A 17,590-nucleotide genomic window follows, 5' to 3' on the forward strand; every position below is an offset into this window, starting at 1 on the left:
TCGGTGCAGTCATGAAGGAGAAGAAAAAGGCGACCATAAAACGCTCCTCTACTCATGGTGTAGATATCGCAGAGCCTTCTACCTTGAGATAGTCAGCTTATACCTTTCTACATATTGCTCTGAGAAACAGGCATCACTGGATTTGACATTAACAGAATAAACACAAAGGGGGACACAAAGTGCTGCTCCTGAGCGTAATGCTGGGATTTAACATCTAACACCACCAGAGGGCACACTTCATGGGTTGTAAAATAGGTTGAAGTTCTAACTTGTCTGCTTTCACCCAACTGTGCTTCCTTAACCTCCTAAAACAAATGTGTATAACCTCTCTCATTTAACACAACACGCTGACTATGTAATTGGTACAATTCAGCATGTCTGACGACATCTTCAAACAGTTGCTGGTTTAAAATCTGTGTAATGTCCCCTGTCAAGATGGCCCTGAGCAAGGCACTTAATTACAAACCGCTCCAAAGTACTGCAACATAAGAAACACCGTGACAAGAGGGCTTCTGGTTTGTATCCCCGTACCAGCTGGGAAACCGTCTGTGGAAAAACGAGCGCTCTACTCACTTAAAAAACCACAGTTAAGGTGCCACTAAGCAAGACACTGAAGCTTCCAACTGCTCCAGCTGACCAGAGGTGCTCCCAGGCCAGAAGATGATATAATATGCCAAGAAAATTTTCCCCAGATATGTAAAAATAGACGGTGATGTGCTGAGAACATGCGTGGGATGTGCTGAAGGCTTTTAACTGCTGTTTGTCCATCAGTTAATACTTAACACCTTCAACATCACTTGAAGTCACCAACAGACTGTGAAAACACTTGCTGACATCTGCGCCAGTTTTCTTTTTTCTGTCTTATGATGAAGTTTTCCATCAACAGAAACAATGTAAGAGGAGAAAAAATAACCATGTCGATCATGTTCAAGCCATCATGCGCCCCTCTGGTCCTGTTTGATGTCTCTTTCAAACAAAGGGACAGCAAACCCCCCACAGGACAGAACAAAGACACACAACACTTTCCATATAAATGTGCAGTGGAAAGAACACTAAAACCAGAGTAAGAGTGAGCAGATGTGCCCGGCACAGAGATGACACCATGTCGTTGACTGTGAAAAAAGCCACATGTGTCTGATGTTGAGGACGTGTAAAAAAAAAAGTCTATCGTCATCCAGAGAGGAGCAGAGAGGACAGGCTCTGTGGTGCTGAAGCTGTTGGGCAGGTTGTTACTGGGTTTTTTTTTTTTTGCTGGTGCGTCGTCAGCAGTGCCACTCCTGCCACCTTCTGGGCCTCTGCGGGACAGATAGACGGGTCAGAGAAGGCATAATGTGCATGAGGGTTTCTACAATAGACATCATCCAATCGGTGCATTGGGAGCATTTGTTCCAAGCACAGGGTGAGTTGGTCCCTGTGCTGAGATGCTGACCAAAGTTTTTCACAAACTCAGTTTTCTCTGAAAGCTTCCACGCAAGGGGAAACTACATTTCAAAGGTAATAAAATTAAAGGGGAATGCCAATGCGAAAAAAGACACACGCTTGCAATGAATGGTGTGTTATTGCACAACAGGTGCAAACAGATTTGGATGATGATCTGTGGCACGGAACGGCATGGTCGAACTCTCTCGTACATGAGGGGCTGTAAGATGGCATAATGATGACCATATTGGCCAATAAAAGGTGACAAATATTTCTCAGCAATAAACATGCAACTGGGGCACCTGTTTAGCTCAGCAGTTAAATTGCGCGTCCATTATATGGAGGCTACAGCCCTCGATGCAGCGGCCCCGGTTAGACTACCACCCTCTGCCCTTTGCCGCTTGTCATCCCCACTCTCTCATCCTGTATCCGACACTATCCACTTCCCTCTCTCTCTGAATAAAGGCATAAAAACAAAAACACCGGCAGTTAAAATTAATTTGGAAAGAAGTAGGGTCATCATGGTCATTTGCTAAGCAAAAAGTTATGGGAGTTATAGTAAAGTATATACAATCCTGGCTTCTGGCGCACACTGATTTGACCCTGATTGGATCCCATCAGCTTTAGTCAGTTGACGATGATAGCCTCTGGGGACAACGGTGAACACGTCGGGCGCGTAGCCAGCGGTTAGCGATAAACGACTTCCTGTCAAGACTTCCTTTTCCGTGAGCCGCAAAGTTTACAGAAACAGTTTTTCTTGTGATTTACTTTAATTAATGGGTCTTACCTTTGCCTAACCTTTTACCAACATTAATTTGTAAATGACTTCTTATCTAGAAGTCATTACATCAACACAAGCCCTCTTTGACCTCAAACTGCTCTGTCTTTACAGTTTTATTCCTACAGTACAGTATGTGGATAAAACTCCTCGTTACTGTACTTCCTCCAGTTCTATAAAAAGAAAAGCAGGGTCTTAAAGTAGAGGAGATTCCCAACCTCATCAGAACTGATCTGGAAAATGGTGGTTAAATAAAATGATTTAGAAGAGTAGAAAAGCACCAGAAGGCACCATGATTTACAGCATCAAGGCCTACACTTCCTGGGTTCTGACTGACCCATATTCCAGAGCCAGGAAACTTGTCCTCACCACCACCACCTCCACAAGCAGCCCGCTCCAACACAGGTTAGCCGAAGAGGGCCCACTGATCGTGATCCAATGCGACCCTGTGCTAATTCCCTGGTGAAAGCCACCCAGTCAGTGCAGCGATGCCTCAAAACCTCAACGTTTATATGAACAAGCTCCACACTGAATGGGAACCCAGGAACTAGGCCGGTAATAACAGACCTCAGGAAAAAAAAGAGGTCCTGACCAAAGAGAGAGCGGTGAACACAGACTCACCCCGTTCGCCCCTTTAGTTTTCTTTCCCTGCAGGTTTTTGGGAGAATGTCTAAACACGCTTCCTGTAAAGCAGTGTAGTATTTATTACAGCCTGCGTTTTTGATGGCTGGGGTCATGCAGCCTGCTGTCTATTTATCCTAGAGGTCATTTACTACATTAGGCCTGGTTTCGGGGCCAGGAGAGGAAGAGAAGAAGGAAATCTAAGAAGCAGGAACTAAATTGGTAGCAAATGTATAGCCTCCAACTTGCCCCTTGGCCTTAATGCGTTTTTCAAGTGCTCTGCTCGCCGTGCTCCAAGATGCAGGGACGGCTTGCCTCTGAAATAATATTTCAACAGTGGTTACAGACGCAAAACCGGCGCCATCTCTCAGCTTGGGTTGTTCCCACCAAAGTGCAGCATAAGGGATTTTCATTTTATTTCTGGGAATATGTTATGCTTTGCTGTGTAGTAGTGGTGGTGGACCTTTCAGTTTAAGAGAAGCAGGCTCATGACTTAAAAGGGTGCAGGTTTGAATGCCCAGGCGTGAGTGATAAAACAGAATGCGCGATCATCTTTAAACAGCGATACCACTGAGGTGCCTTTGAGCCAAACGTATAACTGTATCTCCAGTGGAGCTCTGCACTGGCTTCAGGAGGAGACTGCGGTCGTACTGGGCCGCTCCCAGGTTGGATGAATGTAACTGTGTGAGCGTGACGCAGGGCGTTACTGGAAAAAAAAAAAAGCATGTGTGCTCAAATCCCCCAGAAAGGTTAAAAACAGACATCGGTGCAGAGGCTACCAAGCCACCCACACAAGCCTGACACTGAGCTTCTTAAGCTATATAAACAAATTGAAAAACACCTTATGTTAATGAGACACCATCTACTTGTATGGTCCAGTCATTCTGGTCAGCCATTTTGCAAAATTATTTCTTCTAGGTTTAAGATCAATGCCTCAAAGATGTTTACGTAAACGCTGAATCGCTGCTTTCCTGCAGCGAATGTCTCTAAAAGATGACATTGACCATCTCATTTTCATTTAAATGGCTCAGTGGAGTCCCATTTGCTCTCTGCTTTCCCTCAGCCCAACAGGCTCAATAAAAACCAATGAGCTGGTGAAAACAGGAAAACCTGGTTGTTGTCTTATGCAAACAGCATATGGTTTGCTCAGTGTGGCTGCGCATGGCCGCACTGCTTCGACTTCATTATTTGCTGCTCTGTATCGAGATGTCCTCTTACCATCTGGGTAATTATGAAGTTTTCCGTACTCCAAGTTTCTTTTGTCAACACTTTACAACAGCCTTAATCAAGTTTGTTAATAAGCATTTACACTGTGTTAAAGCCACGGGAAACACAAACAGCCTTTTAACTGTGTAATTTAGGGCGATATGTACATGATAACGAACATCTTAAATATTGTCATTTAAGTTTATGTAAACTTTACTGATTTAGGTTCAAATGTGGCGTGGTTAAGCTTGGACATTCATCGTGAAACTAGATGCCAATCATAGGAATAGTCACGTGGGAGCTATTGTGCTTTTTACAACAAGCATGAGCAGCTGTTGATCCTAAACATACTTGAGGTCTGCACCAGAGGGGGGTACTACGAAGCAAGATGAGAGGCATAGCCGGGTCTGTTGAGCCTTAGTTTTCAGTGTCACGAAGCTGGCTGTCTTTTAACCTGGCTAAATCACCATGGTAACTTACTCTAAAGCGACGCCCTTTCATTAATAATGCCGACAACGTTCTCCACGGGTATTGTAGATCCACAGCTGAGGTTATGTGTATATGAGGAAACTTCTGGAACGTAACGTTACGCATGTGAAGACACAGAACGAAGCCGTGCAGGTACAGTAGCACGTACGTAAGTAAGTAAGTAAGTAAGTGATGAATATAACATGACACCCCCCTCCGGTCTCCCTCTTCTCGATTTTACCTGTTTGCTTTGGGTAAAATTCCAGCAGATCATCATACAGTAAAAGAGTGATGAAGACACAACACCTAAAGACACTGGATCACGTTTTTAAGTTTGGTCCTAATTTCCTGGACAAATACTAGAGCTATTTTAACGCATTTTTCATGAAGTGAAAGTATCCGACCTAACTGCAGTTTCTGACTATACTACTGAAATCATATGCATCATTGTTACAGTATAAGAGTTGTACTTTGTGTAGTTGTTACATTATAAATAAACAGGAGGCACTGAGAGTGTTTCGTATAGGGATAGACCAATTATTGGCCGGGCCGATTATCGGCGCCTATATTATATTTATTTATTTAAATTTTCATTTAACTTTATAAGAGATGCTGCTGACCCTGGGAACTCCCTGCGCTTTTTGTTTGTTTGTTTAATGAACATATGCTTAAAGGCATTTAAACAAAGTTGGAAGTGTTGGAGTTTGTATTATTTAAAATTTTGACGCCAATATTTTCACTTTTACTGCAAATGAATATCGGCTCCAAATATCGATTATCGGCCTCCTTGACTACTAATAATCGGTATCGGCCCTGAAAAAACCATATCGATCTATCTCTAGTTTCGTGTGCTAAAAATATTAATTTATGTATTAAAAGAACACATTTCTGGACCTTTTATAGCCGATAAACATCACCGCTTCTCATTTAAACAGTCTGACTGAAACTGACAGCCAATGATCGCTCCTTTTTGTGCGGAAGAAGCGTCAAATGAAGCGTAAAACGCCCCTTTCTCTGTGAGCGCGCACAGAGCCTGAGGCAGAAAGCCTGGGTTAACAGAGAAAGTTCATAGCCACCTTTTTGACACCCGTTATCTCCAAGTGGTGCTTGAGGCTTTGTTGAGCAAGCTTACCCAAAGAAAGCCTGGGTATGTTGAACATGCTTCGTAGTACACCCCTCTGGCCAGGCAGATGTCAATCAAAACTTGATCTGCCATGCCAACATGGTCTTCAGAAATGGTCTCTGCTAGATTACTTTTTATGATAGCTATGAAGATTTATTTTCACTAAGATTATTTTGCATGCTTAATAAGACTTAAGTTTGATATAATACTTGCATCTTTACTTGTATCTTTATAAATAGGCTTTAATTTGTTGCAGCTAGCATGTACCAGTACCATTATTTCAGAATAAAACATAATGAATGTACATACATTCATAGAAATATAATTTATATTTTAGTCTGTATGTAACAGTAATCAAGATTTTTTTTCTTTTAGAAACACAGTTAGGAATCGTAATGGATGCTCTGTGACCACAATTAACTATTTGTATTGTGATTTTCCCACACATAGAAGGCACGTTAAGTTCAGCAATTAGATTAGAATAGGCGCTCAGGTTATATGCTGCAATAGTACTACTACAGAAAAACCTGATTCAATTTTCCTGGGTATAGAATTGAAATGGACGTGACTACAAATACAACAACGCAATTAATTCCTTGCAATACTATTGCTTAAATCAACTGCATGCAAAAAAAAAGTATACAACAACAACAACCATGAACAATCACAATTTAAGTCAAAGTCATTACAAAATCCCCCGAAAATACTTACTTACTCTGAGCAGGAAATACAGCAGCACTGGCTAGAGACAGATCATTTATGGTAAAGCAGGTTCATCTTACTACTACAGTAACAGCGACACACAATGCCTGCTAGCTAACAGCTGCCCTGCCAGCCGCAGCTAACATAGCTGCTAGCTAGCCAGGGGTAAACAACACACGGCAGACGTAGCGTACTTTCACGCGTACTTACAGAATGTAGCTGGTCAGACAGTCCTCTTCTTCGTCCTCCTCTTCGTGTTTATTACCCTCCATGTTTGGCGTCGGGACAGCCTCCAACAAGCTAGCAATTACTATCCTCGTTTCCGTAACTCATTGCATTGGAATTAGTCGTCTGTCTGTTGTCGCCGCCAACATCGTCCACGGTCCCTCTAAAGTTGTCAACGTACAAACTTGTTGTATTTAACTGAATCGACCGAGAATCACCTAGAATTTACGTTGTCCCGCACATTGAATCAACGTTGATACATCCAACCAATCAGCAAGTTCAACGGTCATAATTACTCACGTGACTGAAACGTCATTAAGTAAATAGTAAATATGATTTTTATATATTTATGTGTGAGCATATAAACATGAGCTAGATCGATGTCTCTATAGGTATATATCACATTTTTTATTTCAGAAATAATTTATATCACAAAAGTACTGGAGGGCGGGGCAAAATACCCTACTAGCCCCGCCTCCCGCTGCCGTAACTTAAGGAGCAGTGTGAGTTTTGGGAAAATGTGCCTGTTTGCTTTCCTGATAAGACTCAGGTTTTGAAGACCACTTTCATGTTTGTCCATTAAATATGAAACTGTTTGACAATTTCTTTACAGTAATATATCTGACAATCTGGGGTCTAGGTAACCTTGAGATGATGACAGGACTTCAGGTCACCACTTCGCCTGACTAAGAAAAATAGCAAGCACATGGCTATCTGTAAAATCACAAATTGCTGTATTTTACAAATGAGTGTTGTACACATTAAACAAATGAAATATTACATGCTGATTACTGAGGTTAAGAGGTGGTGAGGCGTATTTGTTATACCCAGGCTAACAAACTTTTCTTTTCTAAGGAATAACCTTGAGTAACACATATACAACTCCTAGGATTGTATTAACTAATTTACTTTCTCCGATGGCAGAGGCTGAAAGTTGTTGTAGTTTCCTTTTCTAAAAATTGGTGAATCTGCCCTCGGGTCCTCAAAAAGATAAAGAGCGGGAAATGTCTTGTCATAATGGGGTGCTCTGCTCAGCAACCATGTATGTAGCTGTCAGGATGTGGCAGATGTTTAAAAAGATACTCCCTACCCCAAGGCAAAGAGAAATTAATGACACTGTTATAAACATCTGTCACATAGCTCAGATCGTATATAAGACAAGGGCTCCTGAAGATCCTTGGTTTGTAGGATTTGTCAGACTCTGTGTCTCTTTTTGCAGCTGTATGTCCAGGGGGCAGGGCGTAATACCGACAGCATGCAGGTAGTAGTATCAAAGCAGCCATAACATTAAATTAATGCTTTAGATGGCATGCAGTATCTGCCTGCAGGCCGTCATTGTGTGTCAGCAAGGTCCAAAGAGGAGGTTGTCCTCCCTGGATGTGGCACAGTTTGTCCTCTTGTTCACCCTGAGGTGCTCTGCCTCTGACACTCTCTGAAAACGGACCAACGCATTATGGTGTATCCGTCCTAAAGGGTTGCGACAGGAAAGATTGCATCTATGTATACAGTGTTGAATTCATTAGAAATGTGTTTATGAAATGTGTGGCCACTGTTCTGAAGCTACATGTATATGTTTGAGTGCGTATGTGTCCGTTTCTATATTTATCTTAGGCTAGTTTGTGTGCATGGATGGTGAATCAAATCCCCCCTCAACGTCTGTTGTAGCAAGTCGGATTGATGTTTGACACAGGTGCTGCTGCTGTTAGAGAGTAAAGCTAAAGACGTGGATACTCAGAAATTTGGCAAATCAAATGTCTGGAAGTTCTGCATCACTCCAATATGTCTGCTATGTGTCCATCAGTCTGCACTGCACTTTTTCAGTTAAGATGATGACAGCAGATTAAATGAATTTAGCCCAGTCTCTAAATGTTCATGCCGTGACCACTAGATGGAGTAAAGATACATACTGTAAGACAGGCTGGAACTCATTAATAAGAGCTTTACTGATTATCAAATTGACTTTTGGATTATTTCTTAATTTCTTGATGCAAACCAATATTTTTTTTCTTTATGAATACCTCAGTCTACTTTTCTGAAGGCCTGCTCATATTGGTAGTCCAGTGCCTATACAACAAACTCTTGATCTAGAAAGCAAGTAGTAAAAATGCTGAACCAGGTGTTTAACATCTGACACAGATGAAGTCTTTTCTGTCAGATTTGAGGTGATCTGTATTTCCCCAGCCACTGATAAGACTTTAGTGGCTAAAGTCTCATCAGTACTTCATGTCTTTGTCAATTCAGTCAGATTTAAAGGTATGTTGCTGCCCTCTACTGGACATAATAATCCTATCAGTAAGTTGTCAGATCTCTCTAGTGTCTTACCTTTTGTGACAATTTTCCATCATGTCACATCTTGTATGGATGTATATATTTAAAAAAAATTAAACTATGAGATGGTTTGATACAAATATATATTTTATTACAGAAAAAAAAAACACATAATTGGAAGGACCCAAAGAAAAAAGATGGACTGTAACAAGGGTCAAAAAGGAACTATCGTAATGTAAGAGGCTTACGTTATGATAGTACTCAAAATGAACACACATGAATGTTTTGGTATTAATTGTTCACGTTTAAATGATTTTCAACAAGATGCAGAGAAAAACTAAATTAAAAGGACCACATCCAGAATCTTATTACAGGAACAATGTCACTAAAAACATCCAAGGTTTTTACCCTTGATTTAATTTCTTGATTGGACCTGAAAACCGTAGAATGTTCAGTTATATGAATGAACAATAGACTGTCAAATGTGAGATGACAGTAGGTCTGGAAAAAGAAGGAGACACTATATCAAATGAGCTTCTTAAATGTTTTCGAAAAAGCTTCATAGAGAGAAAATGATGACGCAAAACTCTGTTATCTTCAGTGCGAAGGTTTCCCTACAGAGTTTTTTTAACTCACTTAAATCCTTGTATGGACCAAGACCAGGTGTCTCATTGACAAAATGTCTACCACACACTTTTTTCGTTGACTGGAGGATAAATATGTTTGATTTCCAGACACTGTATCATTCAGTTGTCTCAGTCACTGTCTAAAGATTCACTGGAGCTGGAGGAGGAAGAGGAAGATGACTCGTGTTTCTTCTTCTTCAGTTTTTTCTTGTGATCCTTTCTGCTATCCCTTTTGTTCTTTTTGCTTTTCTTCTTGTGGCTTTTCAGTTTCTTCTTCTTCCCCGTCTCCTCTTCGTCAGACGAGGAGCAGGACCTGCTTTGTTTCTTTTTCTTCTTTGAGGTCTTCTCGTCACTCGATGACGAAGCAGATCTAAGGAGTAAAGAAATCCCAAAACAAACATTCAAGATGGATACTAAAAGCGCAAAATAAATGACTTGGTAGCCTAATGAAAGAGAATTTACGTTTACAGATCTGCAAAGAAATGTAAGTATTCCTACTTAAACTTTAATTATGAGTCTTATCAAAAGTATTATTAAGTCTATTATACATGTCCTGTTCATGTTTTTATTATCAGAAGCTATGAGGTTACCGTCTGTGTGGACCAAACCACAGAAACATTACAATGTGTGTAAACAGTTACCTCTTTCTATCGCTGCTCTTCTTCTGTTTGCGTTTCTTCTTTTTGTCATCATCGTCTTCGTGGGGCCCTACACATTAATGTAAATAGACAAGACACTTGTTACTTGTTGTTTTGTCATTTTTGTCTTTTAAGAAAGCTTCAGGGATCATCATTTGTACCTCTACGATGCTGCCTACTCCGCCTTAGCTTCTCATTGCGCTGAGCAGGCGCTAGGTCTTCCTCACTCTCTTCAGTGCTGGTGCTGCTTACATCAAGGACAATGTCTTTCTGTGGGTCAACGCGGACAAAGTTTCGACACTCAAAGGTTAAGTGGCCGGCTGAAAAATGAAGACACGATAACAAAACAAGTCAGGATAACTTAATTGTTTACATTTTAGAATTACAACCCAAATCATTCCAAGGCTACATTAAAATGTATTTCTGAATAAAGCCTGATTGTAAGAGTTGTATAAGATCCACATTAGAGCTGTACAATAAATTCAACTTTGACTCTCAGAAGCCCACATTTATCCAGTTTAATAAAGGGACTAATAGCAACACATGCAAAACTAAAAGGTTAGATACAAGGCTCTCTGTCACACACAAAGAGAAACACACACACACACACACACACACACACACACACACACACACACACACACACACATAAACATTAAACAAGCATGGTGCTTGTGGGTCAAAGCTTTACTTACGATATCCACATTTCTTGCATCCTGCTCTGATGTTGTCCTTATTAGGCCCTGTGAGTGAATAAGAGGGTCTAAAGTTAAAAACAGTATCTACAACGTTACATACGTACATACATCAGCACAGTGTCTACTGTGGACAACTTCAGGTTTCTGGGATCCACAAGCTCCTGGGACCTGAAGTGGACCTCCCACATAGACACTATCAGGAAAAAGGCCCAGCAGAGGATGTATTTTCTGAGACAGCTCAGGAAGTTCAACCTGCCTAAGAACCTGCTGATCCAATTCTACACCACCATCATCCAGTCGGTTCTGTGCACATGCATCACTGTTTGGTTTGGATCTGCCACCAAACAGGACAGAAACAGACTACAACGGACAATCAGGTCTGCAGAGCGGATTAACGGAACAGACCTGCCCTTCATCCAGGACCTGTACCGGTCCAGGGTTAGGAAGAGGGCAGGTAACATACCTGCAGACCCCTAACCACGGACACAAACTGTTTAAACTTCTCCCCTCCTGTAGGCGTTACAGAGCACTGTGCGCCAAAACAACCAGACACAAAAACTGTTTCTTCCCACAGGCTCTGATGAACGCTTAACAGCCACAGAGCGCCAGAACAAACTAACCAACATCCACTGTACCTGTAAATAAGATTGCTCATCTCATCTGACATGACTCTATGCACACTGTTTTTGCTGTAGATACTGGAAAACATTAACCTCATGTAAATAAACCCATCTGTAACATAATTACATTTTTTTTATTATATTATCTCAGCATCCTTTGCACTACTCATCATTGCACTATGGTCATACTAGTACAAATGTCTAAGGTAGGCTTGTAGTTTTTAGTTTAATATTTAATGCTTGTACTTTACTAAAGTTAAACTACAGTCAAATTCCTTGTATGTGTACATACCTGGCCAATAAAGCTGATTCTGATACGTAGCTAAAAACTGCAATTAAAGTGACCAGTGAGAATTTTCATGTTAGGCTCTTCCTTTTTTAATGTTAGAGCTCAGAGAACATGCCTGGAATTATCCTTAATACTTACAACGTTCCTGACACAACCAACAAACTTAAACTTTCCACTTGCAGTATATCTTTAACGTTACATTTCCTTGTTTAAGATACATAAAGAGTAGTCCCACTAAGGCATATCATCATTTCAGGAAACGTTACTGCATATTTACTGCGGAGTAACGAGCTAACGTGATATTACAGCACTACAAATGCAACGTTACACATTTATAAAGAAATGTGTTAATACAATAACGGTAGTCAATTATGCATATGAAACCGCCTTTTGTGTGACTTTAAATATACCGTTAAATAGCAGTGTTTATTGTTGTTTCATCTGTGTTAAGTCAACGTTAAGCTTGCGTTAAGGTTAGCAACACTTCTCATTTCTCGATATGCCATGTAATTTACTCTGGGTCGTGCATATGAAAATGTGAACTCGTGTACAAAAAGTCACAACTAACATTACCTGGATCAGCCATTGCACTTTCCACAATAAATCTGAACAATTACAAGAAAACTTGTAGTTCCCCGCGCGCTAATTTACCAACACATCCACGAGTCTTCACTCAAAATAACGTCGACCGGAAACATCCAGTAACAACAGGGTTCCGTCTTCTTCTTTTGTTCCTTCTTTAGCCCCTCCACTGGCTGTCCGCAAACCCAAGTTGTTGCGTATTACCGCCACCAACTGGACAGGAATGGGGAGTTTTAGATTGCGCTGGTTTATAATCGATGATTTAAAGGAGTTGTTCCTTCAACAATAGCTTCTCTAAATAACTCTTGTAATATTGTTTTTCTGTCAGGCGCTGTCTCTTTTCCATTAACCCATACACTTCATATTTTCACTTATATTTGAGTTGTTTTTTGTATTTCTCTAATTTTGTACTGTACCTTTGGAGCTATCTTGCACTATAAATTCCTCCGGGATCTTTCTTTCTTTCTTATCTGATCTCAATCTTTGGTTGTTTTATAACAACTTACAGAATTGAATCATACATTGGCTTTAAAGCAAATTTAACGCTTAACACTTAAGCAAACATTGTCGAGGCAAAATGCTACAATTTTCTTAAGTGTAGCTTTCCATAAATTATGACAACTACTATCTGAATGACTCAATGTAAGGGGGGTTAGCTACCTTTAGGTGTTTTTCCATTGTTTATACTGTATGTTTATTTGTGTATTCTAACCCACTAAATGTGCTCAGTCATATTGTGTAATAATGCCCCATGTGCTGGAAAGTTTAGACTATAACATAGTGAGTGCACATTAAAATCTATTTTCTGTGCTCCTCCTGCATCGCCCTGGTTCTGAGTAACCCCATGCATCGAGTTACTCTATTATAAAATGCTGAGGAATTTTCAAAAACAATATTTTCCCCCCGTGCTTGATTGCTTTCCCAGTAAAGCAGTTGTGGTTTTCATTAGGGGTTAATTGAAGGCAGCCAGAGTCAGACTGGCAGATGGAAAATGTCGACAGATGCGGGGCCCCCAGACATGCCCTCACCATCATGTCTGTGACTGAGACACACAAACACACAGACGCACGTACACACACACAATCTCCCTCTTGGTCTTTTGATCATGCCATCTGCCTCAGTGACCGTTCTGCCAGAATGAATACTGCAACTCACTTTATTTACCATAATAACTGATATAATAATTGTGAGTGTTGCCTAATCAGATGATGCCGGACGATAAGCTGCCTTGCATGTGCAGGAGGACTTTGATCCACTTGACCTCACCTTTTTTTCTTCTGCTCTTTTAGTCTCCTCACATGGTTAAAAACACATGACTGTACTCTGTTTTTTTTACAGAAATGCACTATTTTCAGCCCTGACAGATGTACCCGCAGTTAATGTCAAGAGTTTCATAAACAGAGGCTCAGAAGATTGAACAAGGTATTCACCTTTGTAGACTCTTTGAAGCCTTTCTCATCCAGTTTAATAGATATTTCCTCTGAAGTGATGAAATTGCTCTGACAAATAACTTGCGAAAGAATGTAATTTCCTCAGATGTTATTCTGCGGATACAGATAATAGTACGTTTTCTATGATTGTCATACTGCCTTTTTGTTGTTCTGTTCTAGTGATGCTTGTGTTTTTGTTCCATCCTCTGTCAATTCTCTGTTGTGTTTCCCTGAGCTATACAGTAGCTTAAGAAAAGCCTTTGTCAGGTCTTTTTAAAACAAACCTTAGTTCCTCATATCTGAGCGTGTTAAGAAACATCCAACATTTAACAAGGCTCAGATACAGTTCAAAAGAGCATGCCTTATCTCTGTGTGGGGTTTATTGCCTCTGGCGAGAGATTAAAACAAAGAGTAAACCTGTGCAGGTGTTTGCAGCACGGTGACTTCCTCACTGTAGAGACATGTTTAATTCACCTTTCAGCCACTGGACGGTGCAAAGAACACTCGGAAGACCTTTGAGAGACAATTATTTTATGTTAGTTGAGAGAAATAGGCAGTACAGGCAGACACAAAAACAACAAATGACACTCTATCACTTGGGCTTCCAGGAATGTGACTTTCAAAGCCAAGACAGGAAAGTGCAAAGACACAGGCACCGGTTTAAAACATTTAGTCTTTGGTCAGTATTCACCGACACAGTGGAAGAAATGCAAACCGCCAGTCTGAAAGGGATGAGGGCTTCTAATTTACTGTATATATCAGGTTACATTCACTTTATACAGTTTGACTCAGGGCAATCTGAAGCTGTTATTCCAGATGTCTTTTTACACGCTTCAGTCTCATGACCTGCACGAAAAAAGTCATTCCACTTAACAAATTGATCTTTAAAGCTTTATTTTATTCCCTGTCTTAAAGTCACAGTGTGTGATATACACTCACTGGCCACTTCATTAGGCACACCTGTACAATCTAATGCAGTTCAATACAACAGCACTGCCATGGATTCTGCTTTAATGAAGTTTAGTTTCTGTTTTGTTTAGAGTCAGAAGTGTGTAAATTCAATGATGTTTATTACTGAGGCCATAGCTTAAGGTGGTGTTGTACTGAACTAAATTATATTGAGATGTGTCTCTAATTTTTTGTCCTCCCTGTTTACATACATGAGGAGGCCAGAGTGTTAGAAACACCTCTGTGACAGCTTAGAAAAAAAGCTTGTACAGGCAACATAAAAGCAAATCTTATGGCTGAGCTGGTGTATTGGATCATATTAGATTTTTCAGGTGTACCTAATGAAGTGGCCGTCTAAATCTAAATAAAAGATGCATAAAGCACAAGCACAAATATAACAGTTATCACCATATAAATTATATTTTTAAAATACCATCTACATTAATCTTCAGACAAAAATATGATCAGTAGTTTTGGTCATCATTTTCAGCATATGAAACAAATGAAGGGTTTATGAAGGTATGGTTGTAAACAATGCATTGGGCCTTGAAAGACAGCCTTATTGGTAGCTGCTGACAGGCTGGTTCGCAAACTTTCTGCACATATCATAAAAAGCTCCCTGACAAAGATAAGACTCTGGTAAAACATTCCTCAGTTGCTTTGCTACTGCTCGTTTCCTTTTATCCTTACCTGATCCTCCTTTCTCACATTGTGCCTTCTGTTCAGGGCGGAAAAAAACCCATGAAAGATAATATCACAAAGGAGAGTTGTATTTGTGTAAATCTGATATCCTATATGGTATTTCTGATAAAAATCAGCCTCACTGTTTAGGGTGTGCCATAACATCTTTGACTATATAACATAGTTTGTAGAAGGAGAAAACATACATTAATGCTGTTGTGATAAATCTTTTTCCTTGAAGCCTCCCTGAAGCCCCCCCTGCGATTTAAACCTGTCAGTGTTTATACTAGTTCAGAGATGAGACAGTGATGCTTAAAAGCCATAAAAATAACAGTAAGAGCAGAAAATTCTGATGAACATGATGAAGGCACGTTTCATTCCTTGATGGGAATTTGTGAAACTCTCTCACTGGGGTGACTCGTGGCCTTTTAACACTGAGGTCACTCGCTGCGTGTGTAAATGAGCAACAAGGAAAACTTTGAAACAATCAGCACCTCCACTGGGACTCTCCGCAGTTAATTTAAAATGTGTTTTCTTGTTTGCCAGATTTTCAATGCATTATTCAGATCCATTATTCATATCTTGGTGCCACAGACACACGTCAAAGACGAGGCTTCAAACAGCAGCCTCACACAAAGCACTCTGGTGGTTTCTTGAACCCTTACCGGCCTCAATATCACGCAGTTGTATGTTGCATCTGGAGAATTGGGCTGAGTGCAGCAGGGTGTTTAGACATGTGGGACCTTTTCCTGGCCAGATTTGTTTTTTTTTAAAGTGTTAAAACCTTTTCTGCAAATCTTTCTTCATCTATTTAGATTTTCATTTACAAAGAAGCAAGCTCTCATAAAAGATTCATGAAAAAGAAACTGCAGGTGGCACATAGAGCTAAATGCTAAAACATCTTAGTTTGCCACTAAACACAAACTAAAGCGAAGGTTGACGGGAATGTCATTTGTTTTGCAGCTATAAGTAGAGCATATGAGAGGTTATGACCCTGTTCCACTGAAGTAGTGTACTTTACTTGGCTGGCTCCAAAAGAAGAAAAAAAACTGTGCTGTAATACATTTTTAGCTTTAATGCTAGCCAGAATAACTCACGTGTAAAACACAAGCTTGGCATGTTCGTCTGGTTTCTCCTAAGTCTACACAAATTCTTTGGATATATGTTTTCGCTGCGCTTCTAACTCATAGTAGGAGTAGTACAGGAGTGATGTTGGATGCAGTGGGAAGTAAGGTGACTTTCAAACCTTTCTTTTTCTGTGTGCCTCTACATGATCTTCATGCTTGTTTTCATGCTGGCCTGTTCCTCTCACTTGCTTTTGTCACAACCAAAGTATTGGACTCAATGCGACCTGTTAATGTTATTAAATAAAGGTAAAGGATACCCAAATGTATGCAATTCATCCTGATTGGACATACATATGAATATAACGTCGGCTACCAAAGCTCAGAGCAATTTATTCGGTATTTGTTGAGACAATTCATTCAAACAGAAGTGTTGTTAGCTAAGAGTATACAGAAATCTTTGGACTTCCTCAAAGAGAGAGTAATGCCCTTTCAGGTTTATAATGGGTGCTGAGAGCAGCAGATAAAGACTGAACACAAACAACACACACAGGAAACATTTAAAAATAACTTGTATAGTTCTGTTGCCTCAGTAACATTTCTACTGGATCACTGAAGGTTGAGAACTCTTCACTGAGCATTTGTTTTGTAGCGTGGAAGCTTGCTCATCTGTTGTGAAAATGCAAGAGTGTGCCAAAGACGAAGGCAAGGTAAGAGTCATGTTGTTGCAGTGCGTTCAGGTCACTGATGACGCTTTTTGTGTACTTAAAACCTTGTAAAGCACAAATTTATCTACAGTACATGCAGTGCCCTGGGTGGTCCTCAAGTAAATATCAAGCTTTATTGTTAATCCATGCACGAGTGTGTGACCTGAATGCCTAAACTGTAAATGTAGATGAATACCTCCAAACCAGTTGAATGAATGAAGCTGTCCGTCTCCCAGCAGCTCTCCCTGCGCTGCTAACAGGCTCTGTCTGGTCAGCACCTGGCGGACGCTGAGCACGCCGCGAAGGATGTTTTTGGACAGAGGCCTGCCTAGAAAAATAAACCTACGTCTGACCTCAAGCGCCAGTCGCGGAGTCTCCTGACCTCACCACCTGACACGATGTTCCTCCCACAAGCTCAAGCATCACGCCTGGGTGGCCATGTTGATGAAGGGGAACTCTTTCTGCTTTCCTGTCAGAAGGGGGACAAAAGCCATGAA

The 17,590-nt window shown here is 40.6% G+C and overlaps 1 protein-coding gene across 1 annotated transcript; it reads right to left on the reverse strand.

Moving 5' to 3' along the window:
- Nucleotides 1-8,939: 8,939 nt before the first annotated feature.
- Nucleotides 8,940-12,358, reverse strand: srek1ip1 (SREK1-interacting protein 1). The gene is made up of 5 exons (XM_069680276.1): nt 12,255-12,358; nt 10,770-10,817; nt 10,236-10,394; nt 10,078-10,144; nt 8,940-9,806 (listed from the first exon to the last, which is right to left on the reverse strand). Exons 1-5 carry the CDS (start codon nt 12,265-12,267, stop codon nt 9,566-9,568), a joined length of 528 nt encoding a protein of 175 aa, XP_069536377.1. The 5' UTR covers nt 12,268-12,358; the 3' UTR covers nt 8,940-9,565.
- Between the last annotated feature and the right edge of the window lie 5,232 nt (nt 12,359-17,590).

The sequence above is a fragment of the Semicossyphus pulcher genome, unplaced genomic scaffold (assembly GCF_022749685.1).
Source record: "Semicossyphus pulcher isolate SPU_LCO1_2020_fin unplaced genomic scaffold, fSemPul1.0.p SCAF_4, whole genome shotgun sequence".
Lineage (NCBI taxonomy): Eukaryota > Metazoa > Chordata > Actinopteri > Labriformes > Labridae > Semicossyphus > Semicossyphus pulcher.

Bases quoted from the DNA above. Each gene is read 5' to 3' on its own strand.
- srek1ip1 (XM_069680276.1), bottom strand. The intron at 10,395-10,769 runs GTAAGTAAAGCT...TTCATTTTTCAG, and splicing joins ATGCAAGAAATGTGGATATC to CCGGCCACTTAACCTTTGAG. The intron at 9,807-10,077 runs GTAACTGTTTAC...TTTACTCCTTAG, and splicing joins AAGAGCAGCGATAGAAAGAG to ATCTGCTTCGTCATCGAGTG.